This window comes from Dicentrarchus labrax, unplaced genomic scaffold (genome assembly GCF_905237075.1).
Source record: "Dicentrarchus labrax unplaced genomic scaffold, dlabrax2021, whole genome shotgun sequence".
Classification (NCBI taxonomy): Eukaryota; Metazoa; Chordata; class Actinopteri; family Moronidae; genus Dicentrarchus; species Dicentrarchus labrax.
In genome coordinates, this window is record NW_026136718.1 from 28,446,594 (window position 1) to 28,464,289 (window position 17,696).

Consider the following 17,696-nt stretch of genomic DNA (forward strand, 5'->3'; position numbering starts at 1 on the left):
AAAATGAATGCATTCCTGCTGGAGTTCAACCATTCGTCGAGTGAGTAATCCAACAGGTAATTGATTGGACATGTTCAACCCGGGGATCATATGAAGTTCATACACTGGCAGGAGTCTGAAGGTTGGATTTAGTTCTTTCTACTTACTGGCAATCAATGCAGTTTATTGAGCTTGGGAATGCACCGGTATCCATCGTGCTATTGAATGTCTAGACTATTTGCATTAAGAATTTCCCTCCTGAAATGATAAAATCCAATTCCAACAGCAACGTCAGAGTCTGAAATCATAAAATCAATTGACTAATAACTCCGGCCCTCTGTATTGGAAGATTAACTCTGAACACATTACAGCACATGACAGGGCTATCGTTAGTTAGGATTAAAGCCTAACTGATTAAGATACATCAGCCAATTGCAGACATCAGTATCAGTACTGTATTGGTGCCCATATGAAAAGTGTTTCTTTCTGGTAAATAATGTAAAAAGGCTTATCATTTTTACAGCAGTGATGTTTAGCTGTTATTTTTATTTATTCTTTATTTTCTCAGTGTTACATTCTAGAATTGGTTGACAATGAAGCCCACTGGTTACCAACCTTTTTCCTTAAGGGACACCTTTTCTATCATTGAGTAAACTGACTGAGTGACATAATTTATGAATATTTCATAGTATATTCAAGGCATAACAATAACAGTAGAGAACAGCTGATAAACTGTACAATGAACACAAACAGTGAACACAATAACTGCTGGAACTTTGTGTAAAACCAGAGATTTGGATGAATTTAGTTTAGTTTTTCTGATAATTTTAGTAAGTTTTAATACAATTGTCTGTCTGTATTATGTTTTCTTTTTAACAATAATACATTCTTTATAGGCTTCTGTTTTGAATAATAAAGTGTTTTCACCTCCCTGATACAAAGCCATTGCCGTTGTTCTTGATTGTTTTTTTCAATGCAGGATGAGGTAGTTTATCAGAGTGAAGGTTCAAGATTTTTTTTCTTAAACTATACCAACCACCATATCAGTAATCAGTAAAATGTTCCTCTCTAAAATCAGTATTTGTCTCACAAAACCCATATTTATCAGGCTCTGGTAAAGATTGCAGTTTTCAAGATTCAAGATTGTTTTGAATGTAAATACATTAGGGAAATGTAAAATGGATAAGAAAACCTCCATGTACCTCCATGATGCTTTGCAGTTCCTCCACATACAGCCTCTCTGTTTCAATCAGCTCAGTCATGATGTGTCTGCAGAGGAAAGAATGGGGTGATTTGTAACGCAAATCTTAATGAAGCCACTCTAGAAGAACTTCCTGCAAAAAAACAACAACATTCATTTATTTATCCACATTGTTCTAATTGACTCTTTAGACGCTGACAAACAAACTAATGGATCAGTAACCAGCAATCAATATGTCAGTGAAGTGCTGTTTGGTCACATGAGACCAGCATTTTCTCTTGAGCCACTCAACGCTGTGGCTCTGCTAGCTTTGCTAAAAGTGGTCCACTCGGACCCCCTGACTGGCTATTAACAACAACATGAAGACCCAAATAATGGCTTTTCAATCTTGGCACAGCAGTAATGACACCCCCACAAAGATGAGAGTGTTTTGTGGGTATTTTGGATGAGCAGTGATATCACTTCGTCAGGATTTGTCTCCCATCGGGCACCATTACAAATGGGAAACTCCTCTACATTGATAATTGCATCTGCATCTTAATGTTCAGTCAGAGGGGTATAATTACTTTGTGAGTCATCAGGAGACTGAACATTTGTGAATCCTTCCACCGGGGGGAAGTAAACTCTTTAGCCATGCATGGCAATGCCTGTCTGTCTGTCCATACTGAAATATAATAACTGCTACATGGATTCTTGTGAAATCTGGTACATCAATGGTGCCAAAAGGACAAATTCTAATGTATCCACTGAGCCCATGACTCTTCCTCTTCCTTTTCCAAAGGATACAATAAATACACTTAAATAATTATTTGGAAATCGCACACATGCCCTGATATCTCATTTTACAGTATGATCTGAAGGCTCGGAGCAAGCTGAGGTAATCTGAGGACATGACCAGGAATTCAGAGGAAATCACAGAATACGTCATACAACTGTTTTAGTAATAATGATAATGATCCTAATCCTAATGATGAGTTCCGCGACACCTGCATTATTATCTAATCTTGACCCCCCCAAATTGAAAATCACATTTTAAAGCTGAGTGTGACAGTTAATTATTGACTTTAGAAACAGTAGTTTGACAAAAAGAAAGTCTTAACTTAAGGTCAACCAACCTATTCGCTTTTGCCAGAGCTTCCACCACATGGAATCCATCCTCCATCCACTGGGGTAGATTATACAATGCAGTTGAAAGCTCCGGAGAAAGCTTGGTAGTGATTGGAGTTGAGATTTTTTTGGCACAACGGGTTTGAAAGCCTTCATCATATCCATAAAACATAATCAACTTGGACAAAACAAATAAGCAGACAGTAATGGTCCTTTTCATGTGGGCACTTATGAGGTTTGACAATTCAGATGCTATCACAAACCCATGGAGATGTGCTAAAAAGCTTTTTGATGTACACACCAATTTTATAGGTCAATAAAGCTCAAAGCAAATGCCTCTGATACTCCCATCCGTCATGCCATAGTCATACAGGAAATGGAAGAAAATGCTTGCCTATGTGCTAATGCTTGCCTCTTGAACAACCACAGACTCTTCAGGCGTCTCTTTTGTTGCTGCAGCAAGTCTGAGACCCAAACTGTAACTGAAGAGCTTCTCTCTAACCTTATTATAACTAAGAATGTGCACAAGTACAGGGACACAAAAGGGCTAGTCTTGTTTGCGCATTACCTGACTATGTAAGAAAAATTGAGTGCTGGCACTGATTTGTACAATTTCACGCATAGGCTCATGCACACAGACACAGGCTTATCCTCCTTTCAATGTACAGCCATAATTAGGTTTTTTGCACATGATGTGTGTATCAGCTGATTCAGCTCAGGAAGGCGTGTATTCTATATAACATTAGTAAATGTTCATTAAAGGTTCTTTGCTACCAAAAATATTTCCAAGCAAATAACTATTTACATGAACCACTAATATTTCCAAACATGAGCTTTTTATATAACTGTAAATACAGACTCCTACTACAGGGTTCTGGTATTGAAATCAGGGGACCGAATAGAAGTGGCAAAAGTTGGTATTTAATGTCTGATCCGGCTTGTAATATTCTCAGGGTTCTCACTCTTTAAGAAATAATTATATATATGTATGTATATGTGTGTGTCTTCAGCATTTCCACTGGGCCCCAGAGAATTTCACTTGTGGCTTTGGAAAAAATAGACTCGGTAGCATAAAGTCACTGCAAGTCTGTTCTGCTCCACGTGTAGTGTGAACAGCTACACTGACTGAGATTGGAGCCAAAATGAAAAGAGAGTTTGTTCCACTCTGCGTCTAGTAAACCAGCTTTTCCTACCAACAGGTTCAAAAATCCCACTAAACCCAAGGTTATTTTACTGGGGGAACAGTTTTACTAATTGTTAATTAAGACAGTGGAAGGAAACATAGATTCAAGTCCACTCTGGGCTACTGTAGAAACATGGAGGATCCACTCCCTCTGTAAATAAAAACATCTCATTCTAAGGTAACAAAAACACAACAATCCTTATTTTCAGGTGATTATATGCTAATGAAAACATGTCTATGAATATTATATTTAATTTCTGACCTTTTAAAGCCCAACTATGGAGCCTTGCAGTATCTTAAACAGACCTATCTATCAATCTATCTCAGACACAGTCCATATAATCTGGCTCTCTCTGAGTTTCTCACTGCTACATTGCTGCTATCAAAAAGGCACTGTATGCATGTCACATTCTCCTTAAAGGTCTGTTACTAGAATTGCTTCTGGATTTGATCACTTTCCTGTTTAGGATTAGGCTTTTGCTGTTACTGAGGCTTCAGCCGGTTTGGAGAGAAAACAGCGACAGTATTGTCCTTGTCGAGAGCATTATATATTATATTTAATTTTATTAGTAGAGATGAGCTGTATTTCTAATTATCTTGCTATTTCTATAAGAAAATATGAACTGTAATGATACCACATTACTATCTACATATTATTAAGGATTGTATTCCTTTAAAACATTCAACACGTGGGAAGAGTTGGGTTTGTTTATTTTTGAAGGCTGAAACTAGTTAGCAGAGTTTGCTAATGTAAGCACAGACTTACAGTAAATGTTAAACATCGTGCCTGTTATGTTAACACCTGCTGATTGTCAGCTCCTGCAGGACAGTTACATTTGGCTTAGTGGCCAGCAGAGGGGGCGAAGCGCCTAAAGACATCATCAATAGTCGCCTAAGGTTCCAACTTAGAAAAGTGTTCATCAGTGAGTTACAGTCAGTCAGAACATGTTAGGGCACTGATGGGTATGGTGGAGTGGAATCAGCAGCAGCAGAAGCCATGATGTGACCCTGAAGTCAAGTGTGATGATAGGGACTGGGATGTAAATAGCTCTTGAGACACAGTGAATATGTACCTTTTATTTCTTGTATTTGGATTATTTAACATGTATTTACTTGACACATATATAAACCTGAAAGCAAATTTGCACATATTCTTTTATTGTTTGTGTTGACTTCTTATTAGCTGTTGTTCTTGTTTGTACTAAAATAAACATGCAGTACTCAGAATGTATTTGTAACAAACAAGGAGAAGCTTGTCTAGGGTTTCCTGCTATTAAATCACATTCACATTCATTCATCCAAAACTGACATTCGGCATCTGAAATCCCATGTGCTTGCACTTATGGAGATGGGATACAGTAAAGGGGAGGTACAGATGTGTCCAGTGGTTCCTCCCCCTTTTCACAAGACACACCCACCCTCCCTCCTGCTCTCCCGCTCCCCACACACACGTTATCTCTCTCACACACGCTCACACTCGGACCTTCAGGGCAACATTTGAAGCCGAGTTGCTGAAGTGGACTACTGGGGAAAAAGTGAAAAGAAAAAGAAGGGGAGAGGAGGGAAGTAAGTAAGAGGGAAAGCAGAGATGGTGAAAGAAAAAGAAAAACTGTTGGAAAGAGTGAAGCAGAGAAAGTGAGGGTCTTGGGCAGACAAAGAGGACAAGAGTTTACAGAAGCTGAGCAGAGGAGAGGAGAGGGGCTTTATCTGTACTTTCCTCTCACACATGGCCTGGACTCAAAAACAGCCCGGTAAGTCAGGAGCACATTGTGTTCTGTGTCTATTTGTGTGCTGACAGTGTTGCTCTTATGAACTCTTCCAGTCTTCGAGGCTAAAGGTGTCAGCTTGCAGTAGCAGACTGACAGAGTTAGTGAGGTAGGGGGGGGGAGAGAAACAAGCGTAATGTGTCGAGATAAAGTCAAACGGGTAAATAGTTCCAGAACTCAAAACACTTTTTTAGCGGCTTTCTTTTGGGAGTTTCCCGGGGGCAGATTTTACAGGACTGTTCCAGTTAGGCCGAGGGGATGGATCAGACTGACTGGGCTGGGTTAGCAGGGGAACAGAGAGCAAACAGGATGTGAAAACTAACAAACCTTGAAGAATGTACGACAGAAAGTCATCAAAAGTAGCTCTGATGGTTCAGTCTCTGCCGTTTGTGTTCACTTTATACTCAAATTGAATATTTTTGTTGTTGTTATAATTATCTATCTGGTCTAAATGCTGTTTCAGAACCTGTTTTTAACTTCTTGCACTATTGTACCTCGTGGTGACGAGGCGTCTAAACGTCTTATTGTCTTACAGCGTCTCATCAGACAGGGAAATGAAAGTAAAATTATAACGCGCTTTCAGAAAAGCACTGGAGCGGAACTCTGACAGCTAAACTGACACATAGCCAGGTTTCCACACTTCTCCAGGCTATAACAGTGTTACTGTAGGTCAGAGCCACACCAACTAAGGACTAAGTAAGATGAAATAAAGTTTCATCCCAGTTACATCAATCAACAAAGCAGTGGTTAGCTGCTAGTGGTTTCTAGAATGCATAAGGAACACTGGATACGTCTGGATATGCGTTCCAAGATTATTCATTCCTTTGACAGCTGCTCACTGGGTTCATATGCCAAAAAAGCCTCAACGGGCTTGCTGGGCTTTAGCGTTATAGGGTCCATAGAGAACACTAGAGTCCTTCTCCAGTGAAGCCTGTTGAGAGCATGTGTCTTAGAGAGCTGGCTGACGTCCTGTTGGCTTCCCAGTGGGATAAAATAATTTAATCGTAGGGCTTTTCTAGACTTTTCTAGTTTTATTGGGCAAAATGGATTAGATTGTAACAATACAGAGTCCTTTGGTCAGAAAATATCCAGCTTTTTACAGTCTTTCTTTTTCTAATGGTTGTGTATGGAGAAAAGTTTTTTTAGGCCAGTGTATGTAACAGCACTGTCTGTCTCCATTTAATTTACCTTTTCTTAGCATGTAAATATGTCGTAACTTTACTTTAAAAGGTAAAATAAACACTAAATCACAGTTGGATCTGAAAATATTTACGAAAAGGGCTACAAGCTATAATGTAAGCTAATGTTAATCCTTGGGGATAAATGCGCCTGTCAAAGTACGTCATGGCTCTGATTGTTATTCTATTGTTATTGTTGTGTCTGATACATTATGGAAAGTATCCCTAGAGAAATAGACCTTTTGTTTGACCAGAAAACGGTAATATGGCTATTGCTCGCCACCAGACTCCATAGAAAAAAGTTAATTTGATCTTTTAAGTTACGATGTTACAAAGTGGACAGAAACAAAATAAAACTCTTTTAGTCTTTCCACTGTTCCAACAATCACCAACCCCTATGGTCAAAATAAATCCCTAATTTACTGACGTAGATGAGAAAAACAGCAGTTTCAGTCGTTCTGGACAGCAGACCGGCTATGTAAACAAACCACAGAGAGGCTGCGACAGCAACACAGGCAAAGTTTAACCCCATTTGCTGCCCACTATATCTTCACATAGCTTCTAGTTGTAGCTATACTACTGTGAATTAGGGGTTTATTTCAATGACACCAGGGTTGATGATTGTTAAAAGACTGCGAAAAGTCGGTTTTGGTGAGTTGTACGTCTACATGGGTTGTGCATCTTTTGTTTTACCTTCAAAGTCCTTCAGATAATCAGGATAAACTGTTTCCAACTAATTGCCTGACTGCTCATGTTCCTTGGCCTATTAGACTTTGTTGTAGTAATGTCACCATGTTCCCACATCTCAAGCAATTACGGCTTAATATAATAATAATAACTAGCACAATATAATGATAACTGAATACACAATGGCCAAAACTACAAATATAAAACCAGATTTCCTTGAAACAAGAAAAAATCTTTGAAGAAGCGTGGCTTCCATCTCCAAATCTCAACTTTTTTAACCTCCTTCAGAAAATAATCCTCTGGTTCTCAAGGAATCTGGGTGAGGATCTTTTGTGGGACTGTAGACATTTTTTAACCATGTCTTGCAGACACAGCTGTATGATTAAACTCACATTAAATAAACATGTGCCACCGCAGCCTAAATAACAGAAATGTTCTGCATTCCTGTAATATTTCACCCGGATGACCAATGCCACCCATTATGTACGGAACCAAAAGTATGTCCAACCAAGTATGTTACACAGCATGATGTAAGGAGTACACTGCTGGGTAGATAGCACATGGAATCTGTTCTCTCTACCCCGGGCCACAGTGGAAACGATCCCTCTGTTTCACATTTGCTTAAATTCAAAAATCCTTATTTGCAAGGAAAGCAGGGCATACAGAAGGCTTACACAGACTAGTGAAATGGTCTATTGTCCATCCCTGGTCTTTAGGGACAACATCCCGTTCCAGTTCTTGTAAGTAAACATGGTAAGGTGAGCTTATCTGCATTGTATGCTGTAGTGTAGAACACACTCAAAGGTTGGTTGGGTAATGTGGGCCTTTCAAGAATTCTTAATTCTTAATGCTTGGTGTCAAATATCAACACCTGACCATTGATGTCCACTAAACTCAGATTGTGCTCTACTCTTATGAATCACGAAAACAAAAAGGCTCAGAGCACACTTATGATTTCCTTCAAATCGTGACTTTCTATGGTGGTAGAGCCTGCTTGGACATCTGTAAGATAACATCACAATGTACCCTCGGCTTTACATTCAGAGTCAACCCCTTAACATTGTACAGCATCACCTTCCTCAAATTGTTCACTCATTCAATTTAAATTTAGTTCCATATAACCATACAAAAAGAATTGACTTAATTTATTAAATGACACAGACAGTGATTCACAGTAATTACTATGTATGTGGCATCTAAACCACTTTGAGATATATATTTTTTATTGAACATCCACTAGTTTCCTGCCAGAGGAAATTGTTACAAAGAAAGTCACTACCACATGTGACCTCTTAATTAGCAACAGTTTTCACTGCAGCAAACATGTGACTAATTTTTCTAAATACTCATTGCTGGTCATTTTACAGTTTCTATGATACATCTAGAGAACACTTAGCAATCGAGCAGTGTGTATGTCATTGTTGTCTTCACAGTGGATGACATTTTTCCAATTTCTGTAGGTGGAACTTTCTTTTTTTTCTTTACATTTCTTGCATAGATTGTCAAGTATTGGTGGGCCATATCACAAAAGTTGTTTTTTCATTCAATTCCAAATAATGCCAGGGCCAGAATCAACAACGCCTACACTGAAGAATGCCTCATTAAAAGGCAATACCTGAATACATTTTAACTACTGTTCAGTCTTCTTCATTATTTTATTCAATGCATGTGAAGTATGTGTGTGTGTTTCTCAAATGTTGCTCTGAACAGCAGCAGAGGGGGAAAGAGTACATACACTAAGAAGTGTTTTTATAACCTAGAATGTGGTTGCAATGTTCTACAGTAACAGCAAACAAAAACTGTCTCACTTCTTGTTTGGTACAGGTCTTTTCCCTTCACAACAGTAAGTTGAGAAGTGATTCGGAATTGTCTTCATGTTGAATACTACTACTGTTTGGTACCATTTCAGAGCAGGTAACGGTAGTATAAAACGTAGAGATTAATACTTGAAGGGTCATCAAGTACAAAGTCTAGCCAGTGCATCCTCTCAGTCACAAGACCTCTGGATTTTAAGGCTCGGGCCACATGTTGCCAGAACTCTTCCATTGTTGGATGAGCCCGGTGTTAAGTTGAAATATGCTGCTGTGGAAATATGTGTTGAGCCTATTGTGTCGCAGCATTACACCAACATCAGCAACTTCTCTGCTCGGGGGCTCTGTTGGGCTAAAGCCCCTCTATTATAGTTGTTTGTGCTGGGTCGGCACTTACATTCACAGCGTCCTCTGCAGAGTTAAAGACAGTTAGCCAGCATGGGGGACACGCTGTTTACTATATACAATGGTGATTCTTGTGTTTCAGTCAGTTTTTATCCACCCCCCTTCCCTGTTTTGGTTCCAGTTAGGCATGGATTATATCAGGAAAATAATCGATATAAAGATAGGGTTCTTTTTAGCAAAAAGTCAATTTCTAAGTAAATTTGGCTAGCTTTCTTTTTTAAAATTTACCCACGCCCAAATTCTAGATTTTAAAATCAGATTTTATGCTTATGGTCTTCTACATGACAGTTTTCCTAAAATACTTTTTTTATTTTTTTTTAAATCACAATCTATCGCTTTGCTAAGAACATTGCAATATATTGAATTTTAACCCCTGTATCATACGTATCGCATCACCAGATATACAGCCCTAATGATACAGGACAGACTGCTTAACAGCCCTGAAACTGAAGGTCCTCAATCACAACTGTTGAATAATGAGCTTGTTATGATGCTTAAAAGTTAAAAAAGGGAGATTCTGATGACTCTGTCCACCAGCTGTCATTTAACTCAAAAACTTGATACAAGATAACTGCAAGCTATCAGTGTAAAACTGACATAGGCAACCACCTAGATTGTCTGTCTAGTGAAAGACTCACCACTTTCCTTTCTTTCATTTTTGAATAGCCACAGTATACAAGTATACAAAGTAGTGTTTCTTCAAGTATATTAACCAGAGAAGATCCGAAAGTTTTGTTTCTGTTGTATGGCCAACTTGCAGAATAACTTGCAGACGACAGCTGTTAACTAACTTTCACTGAGTGAGACTGAGTAGAAGCTCAGTGGGGTTGTCTCATGTCCCTGTATGCACTAATATTTGGACCAACAATGGTAGGAAGATGGGTTCAATGTGTGACTCAGCGATTACAAAGGAAACAGGGAGGACAGCATAAGGTGACATGTCAACCCACATCCACAGAGATTTACAGCTCATGCCTCAGCCGGAGAGCAAACAGGACGCCCTGTTCTGGCACTTTATGAACAGTCACATGCAGGAGACACAGCTGATAAAGCAATTTGCTACATTGTTCATCACAGAGGGATCATCTGCACTCAGTTTGACCCCCCTAACACATAAGCTTATGGTTATTTTTGATTAGTTGTACACTAGTTGATATCATACTGACTGACGCAAGTTTCTGTATTAAGCCATTTATAGTCTCATTGTTTTTACAGAACGGGAGATATGTACGTGACAAAAAGGCTTTCCTGTTTCCTGATGGGAAACTTCTACTTCCAAATGCACTGTTGCACCTCATCATAGTACAGTGCACAGTAGGAAGGTGGACTGAAACATGCTGTTATCAGTATAATATTAAAATCGACTTAGAACCATTCAGCAAAAAGCTCTTTGTGTCTGTGTGTTACAGTTGGGCAATATGTTACTCAATATCTTTGGGCCAGCCACATTTTTGTGGAGAAAAAAAGTGATGGTAAAAACTGACACACACAACCACCTATCGAGTGAAAGACACCTACAGTACCCGTCATTGTTCTAGGGCTGACACCTTGTGGTCGGTTGGTTGACTGTTTGGCCGATATGCACTCCAACCAAATCATCATTAGTCCAACAATCACTGGTGTTAGTTTAATAAGGGGGAAAGCGTTTCTTGATCTGTTATTTTCAGTGGAACATATGCAGCATGATGTATGGTGATGTACATTTAATTCAATTCAGTTTTATTGTATAGCGCCAATTCATAACAAAAGTTATCTCAGGACACTTTTCAAATAGAGCAGGTCTAGACCGAACTCCTTATTAAATTATTTACAGAGACCCAACAGTTCAACATATGAACATATAGACTTCAAAGTTGGAATCTGTAAGTTTGCCACGTTTTATGCTGTTTTTAGTGTTCATTTTGTTGTTGTTTGTTGAACTGTTGAAGGATGGGGGATTTTGGACTAACGTAATACTGAGGGACAGTAAAGAGAACCTGTGTCAACTGTAATCCCATTTTGAAGACAACTAAATAATGAAAGTAGAAGGTTGGATGTTGTTTTTTCTGGAGCTGCAGCACTATACTGCGTTACACTGCCTTGTACTGCTTTATACTGCGTTACACTGCCTTATACTGTGTTACACTGCTTTATACTGCGTTACACTGCCTAATACTGCCTTATACTGCGTTATACTGCGTTACACTGCCTAATACTGCCTTATACTGCGTAACACTGCTTTATACTGCTTTACACTGCCTAATACTGCCTTATACTGCCTTATACTGCGTTACACTGCCTTATACTGCGTTAAACTGCGTGAGCTTTGTTGTTGTACAGAAGCCTGTGTTGCTCTGCAATGTGTAGATAAACGCATGTGTGCATTTGTGTGTTGCTGCTGTATGTAACTTTATCTGATGCCCCCACCCCTTTTCTTCGTCAACCTACATTGTACTCTATGAAAAAGGTTACTGGTCCTCTCGCTCTGTGAGACAAAAGCAACACTGCTATATGTTTATTTACAAAGCACTCCTAAACAAATGACCAATTTACATCACTTTACATAACTTTACATCTCTTTACATCTCTTTACTATCAGTCCTCAGGGTAGGAGCCTATCAGACACGCTCTTACACTTCATGCTCCCTGGGTTAACCGTGAACTCAGAGAGACTGCTCTTAGATTTTATGCAGATCACAACTGCTGTGTACTAATTCAGGAGCTTGGGCTCCCTCTGTGGTGGAATGAGATACCAAACTCGATTCAGCGTCTGCTGAATATGTAAATGTAAAGGAGTACGCAAGACCTGTCTGACAGTGCTTGTGTGTTCAAAGGCTCCTCTGACTGAGGAGTATAACCTGCCATTTAGCAGATAGCTGTAGTCATGGTCACGGTGGTCATCAGACAGAAGATACAAATAAGAAATACTATTAAATCGCCACAGAAACAACATTCATCCACAACACTCCATGCCAGATTTCAGCGTCCTAGGGCCAGAACTGTGGCCGTCAAACGGAGGGTCACCGACCGCTACAGAGCGAGCTGTTGAGCTGCTGATTGTAGTTTAAAAAAGACACCACACACCATCTCAACACACCTTCTACACACCTTCTACACGCTCCAAAAGCCCCGAGGAACATACTTCACAAGTAAATACCTGTGCGTAAGTACCACGTGGTGACGCAGGAACCATCCTCAGCAAATCCAAACGACGCACAGGTGATAATGTAACAGCGACTACTTCCAGTTGGCCTAACCATGTCAGCTCCTCCACTCGGGTCTCTACATATCTGCGGTGAGTGGGACACTTGCGGGGAATCTTGTGCGTTTGTGCCGGGTGCGTTCACTCCGAGCGGGGATCATCTGATTGATCCGGAACACTCCAGTCGGCTTTATTAAAACAGGTTCTGTCTGCCTGCTGGATGTGGTCCAACTGCGCGACTTTTCAGTATTATCTTCTATTTCATGTTCAAAAGACAGGTTTTTACCTGTGAGCTGTGCGTTCGGAGTGGCTGACTTGTTTCCTGACTAATCCATGTCTGCAGTGACCGAGGGGAGGGGGTGCTCACACTAACTCACCTGTTGTATCCTCACATTCTGTCGGTTGTTTTGGTGGTCATACTTGGCCATCTTCATTTTGCGCTGCAACACTGTGAACATTTATTTATCTGAATTGAACCCACCCCCCTCTTTTACCTCCACAGTTGATACTGTTTTGACCCAAGGGCGGCCCACACGGTGTTTATTTGCATTACAGTCTACAGCACAAAGAGTAAAGTATGCACTAACAACAGACTGCTAGTGCTAAAGCTTGAATTAAATTGAAGCTGAAATTGTTAAATCAATTATCCAATCAAGAGAAAAATAATCTTCAACTGTTGTGTTAAAGGTTTGGTCCTTTCAGTCATTTTAAAAACTCTAATCCCAAATATTTTATTGTTCCAGATTTTCAAATGTGAAGATTTGATGCTTTTATTTATCATGCGGACAAAACATTTGAAGTCCGTGCCTTGGCGTATTGGGAATTGTGTGGGACAGTTTTGCAGTGGTCCCAGGAATTATTTTCATTATCAGCTGATTATTGAAAAATAAAAACAATCAAAGTGATTGCAGATTAACTTTCTGTCAATTGACTAAATGATTAATCCACTTATCATTTTAGATCTACCTGGAACAACATATGCCAAATTCTGTCTGAAACTGCTGTAGCTATAGTAGTGCTATCCCACTGATGTTTTAAAATAACAATTTGGCAGATAGCCGATGGCAATGTTGTTATCTATTTGTCCTTTTGTGCCAGGGAAACAACAAAATGTACAAAGATAAGCCTCTGCCTTGTTACAGCTCAGTCTATTTCTCTTCTAATCCAAGATGTGAGACTCAGAGCTGAACAGCTGTTCACTGTCCACACTGCTGCGTGGAGCACACCAGTATTTTCATGCGAGTTGTGCCAGTGCTGGAAAATGGAAGTGATTTTCTCCAATATCTGACTTGGAAATAACCAACACAGCATTTAGCCAGGGCAAAAATTGATGCAACACAACAGATAAATATCAGCCACTGATACTGATGAACGCCATTTTATTTGCCGATAGGCCTATGTCAGTCGGCAAGGCAAATATTGACCGATACGGATGTTCAACCGATGTATTGGTGTAACCCTACACTTAAGGTCTTGGACAGTCCAGGTAGTACAAGGATTCGTTTTAAAGTCTCACTCCCAAAACCAGAGATACTTTGAATTTTAGTTTTATTGATCAGTTCACAGTAGAGACAAAAGGAAACATCAGTAGAGAGAGGATAATGCTGTAACATAGTTTTTAATTAATGCGCTGAAAATACTGTTTTTGTCTGAATGAGGTAATGAATTAATTCAATCTCCAAATAGTTGCCAATTAAGTTGATGAATGACTCAATTAATCATTCCAGGACTTAACTCTTAAATGTGTTGCCCAAGCATGCAAAATCCTGTCAATATGAGTCAATATGATCTTAGTTGTTTCTCTCTTTCTCAGGTGCCATGTGCTTCTATGACATCCTGACGTTACAGTGACCAAGAGGAGGAGGGACAAGGAAGTGGAGGAGAGCTGTGAACCTAACCAGGAGTTCTCAGGAGAGGTGGACGAAAGAGCATGTTGAATCTGTTTGAGCTGAAGGAATGACATTGAGCTTTAACCTGGAGCTGTGCACTGCCTGATCACTATGAGGGAGTGGAGCTTTTGCTTCACACAGCGGAGGAAGATCAGTTACGGAGCACCCAGACTGCCGAAGAGCCTGACAAAAGCCTACTGGACTTGACAACATCAAAAAGAGGAGCCAGTTGGTAGGACAGGAGGGAAAGAGGATACGTGTGAGGGGAGACAGATGATGGAAGATAAAGTGGGGGGATGACAGTCAAGTCGATTAGATTAAAATTAAGAGTCAAATGAGAAGTGAAGCTCAAGAGTGAAAGGAGGCAGAGATGAAATAGCATACTGTCAGAAAAGGAAGAGACAGGTAAGACAGAGAAAGAGACAGCTCCCGGAGAGCAGAAGTCTAGACAGATCCGGAGTGCCGTCAGTGTTCAGAGATCAGCAGAAAGAAATATTAGTCACGATGTTCATGAACTTCCGTCGGATCCACAAGTGCCAGTGTGTGCAGCTGCTGACCACAGGCCTGATTCTGTGTGTGGTGATGGTCTGCTGGGAGGAGCTGGACCACCATGTGGTCAGCCACATGAGATCCTACACTTACCGCTACCTGGTCAACAGCTATGACTTTCTCAATTCTTCCTTCGCCATCACCTCAAACCATCACAACAGAGAGGATGGTTCTGACGGTGAGGACAGTGAGTTAGTGAACTATGCATACCTCATCAACCACCCAGGTAAATGTGGAGGTGCCGGTGCAGATGGGAAAAGCTGGGATGATGTCCTACTACTACTGTTTGTGAAATCATCACCGGAGAACTTTGAGCGGCGCCAGGCCATCAGGGACACGTGGGGAAACGAGAGCTTTGTATGGTCAAAACTGGGGGCAAGTGTGAGGTTGGTGTTTGCCCTTGGTGTGCACCCAGATGCTGAGCAGAGATCCAGGGTGCAAAGCGCACTGCTGCAGGAGGACCAGGCCTATGGAGACCTGATCCAGCAGAACTTTTTGGACACCTTTCATAACCTGACTACCAAATTGATTCTGCAGTTCCACTGGGGCCACGAATACTGCCCTCAGGCCCATTTTCTCATGTCTGCGGATGACGACATCTTCGTCCACATGCCCAATTTGGTGAAGTACCTGCGGGAGCTCCTGAGTACAAAAACAGGGGCCAGAAACCTGTGGGTGGGGCATGTACACAGAGGAGCCCCTCCAGTTCGCCGTAAAAAAAGCAAATATCATGTTCCCGATGATCTGTACCCCTGGCCTTCCTACCCAGACTACACTGCTGGAGCAGGGTACGTGGTTTCAGGGGATGTGGCTGCTAAGATCTACCATGCAACTCTGGTGCTGAACTCCTCCATATACATTGACGACGTCTTCATGGGCATTTGTGCCAAGGCCATGGGGGTCTCTCCCCAGGAGCATGTGTACTTTTCAGGGGAGGGCAAAGCTCCATATCACCCCTGCATCTATGATCACATGATCACATCGCATGGTCATGCCAAGGATGTGCGCTCACTATGGCAGGCAGCAACAGACCCTACAGTGCACAGCCACTCTAGAGGATTTATGGGTAGTCTTTACTGCACAGCAGTGAGAGTGATGATGCTGTGTCTACCATATTACCAAAACACGTACTCGTGTATGGCTGCTTTTACATGAATGCTCTTAAGTTGAAGGACTGCTGAATGTGCCAACCAAAGAAATGGCAGTACCTCACACAAATAGTTTTTTTTCCATTTCCATGTTAATTTTTACTGTTTGCTGGTGATATTGTATGTGTTTGCTATCTTGTAATAAAGACCAAAACATTTGTGTTAAGTAAAGAAATGCACTCAGTTGTTATTCAGTTATCAGCAGGATCAGTTCTTACCAATATCTTTGGGTGTTGGGCTGTTGGATGGACAAAATCAGAAGACATTTGAAGATGTCACCTTAGACCCTGAGAAGCTAGAAAGGGTTATTTGTTTACAACTTTTTGACTTTAGACTGCCTTATGACAAATTGATTAATAAAGAAAATAACTGCCAGATTAATAATGATGATAATCATCAGTTTTGGCAAAAATTTCAATTTTTCAAAACAAGAAAGAAACATGAGGATAGCCAGACAAGAATGTCAATATTGGATGTTGAATATAATTCCTAGGAGACTGGCCTGGAGCAAAGAACGGGTGTTTGTTAATTCATTATTTTAATTTGTGATCACTGGTTTTACAGGGGCTTGGATCATAACCTTACAGTTCCAGTTATTATTTATTATTTCCTATTATTTAGTATATTGCCTGTTTGCACCGTGGGTCAGAGAGGACTGAAATTTCATCTGGGCTGTATGTCGTGCATGTATAGCATATTTGACAATAAAGCTGACTTTGACTTATGCAAACTGAACAGGAGCCAAGAAGAAGGAAGGAAATTGGGCTGAATTCACAAATCAGATAAAAAAACCATACAGATAGATGTCCCTGAGGAATAGACATATTTAGCCTGAAATGTTCTGTTGGCATTTCCTTTTGAGTGGCCACAAAAACTTGCATTAGCCTGCCTATTCTTGGAACCTTGAACTTTGCATTCGATTTTAGTTCTGCTCTGACTGACTGACTCACTCTCAGAAGGCTGAAAAAGTGCATCAGACATTTCCTATTATACATAGAACCTGAAGTTATGGAACGTAACCAACATTTCATATCCTTCTGAACGCTATCGCTACCATAGACATATCACTACCCACAAGCACAAACACACCTACTTCACAAGAAATCTGTGACTACTCCATACCTTGCCAATATGTCAGAACGCAAAAGCCCATAACAGTACATCAGGGTTCTCAAACTTGTCTTGGGGCCACTGCTGGTATTATCATGTCATTCAGTGCTCAAGTGCTACAAGAAAGTGGAATATTCTGAAAATATTTCCATTACAAACATCACACTTAACCAAAGAAACATGTAATATTATCTATATTGTTGACAGCCAAACAACAAATAAAGCCCAGAAACCTTGCTCTGTTCTTATCAACCATTTGCATGCTGACACCTTTGACCTTTGCCATTATTTTTATGATTTTTACATTTTTATTATAGAATTGTGTTTTTTATCATTATTATTGTATATGAATTATATATATTGAATTGAAACAAACTAGAAAAACAAACAAAAAGGGAGGCTGGCAGTTTGTGACCCCTGCAGTACATCATATACCCACTAGACAGTACAATACCTGATATTCAGCATGAGGGAATGAAACTGAAAAACAACACGAATTCTA

The 17,696-nt window shown here is 40.2% G+C and overlaps 2 protein-coding genes across 10 annotated transcripts in view; one reads left to right on the forward strand and one right to left on the reverse strand.

The window, feature by feature from the left end:
- The window catches only part of mcf2l2 (MCF.2 cell line derived transforming sequence-like 2), a 134,424-nt gene that overhangs the window by 61,514 nt on the left and 55,214 nt on the right, over positions 1 to 17,696 (reverse strand). For all 8 annotated transcript variants that reach the window (XM_051377753.1, XM_051377756.1, XM_051377751.1 and 5 more), the window contains exon 16: positions 1,182 to 1,248. In XM_051377753.1, the coding sequence (XP_051233713.1) occupies positions 1,182 to 1,248 (67 nt within the window). The remainder of the gene's footprint in view (positions 1 to 1,181; positions 1,249 to 17,696) is intronic.
- b3gnt5a (UDP-GlcNAc:betaGal beta-1,3-N-acetylglucosaminyltransferase 5a) lies at positions 4,904 to 16,259 on the forward strand. 2 transcript variants are annotated; one of them, XM_051377835.1, is made up of 2 exons: positions 4,904 to 5,221; positions 14,312 to 16,259. In XM_051377835.1, exon 2 carries the CDS (start codon positions 14,892 to 14,894, stop codon positions 16,089 to 16,091), a length of 1,200 nt encoding a protein of 399 aa, XP_051233795.1. In that variant the 5' UTR covers positions 4,904 to 5,221; positions 14,312 to 14,891; the 3' UTR covers positions 16,092 to 16,259. The 2 variants fall into 2 exon arrangements, with proteins under 2 accessions (XP_051233795.1, XP_051233796.1); XM_051377836.1 differs by lacking the exon at positions 4,904 to 5,221 and adding an exon at positions 12,019 to 12,591.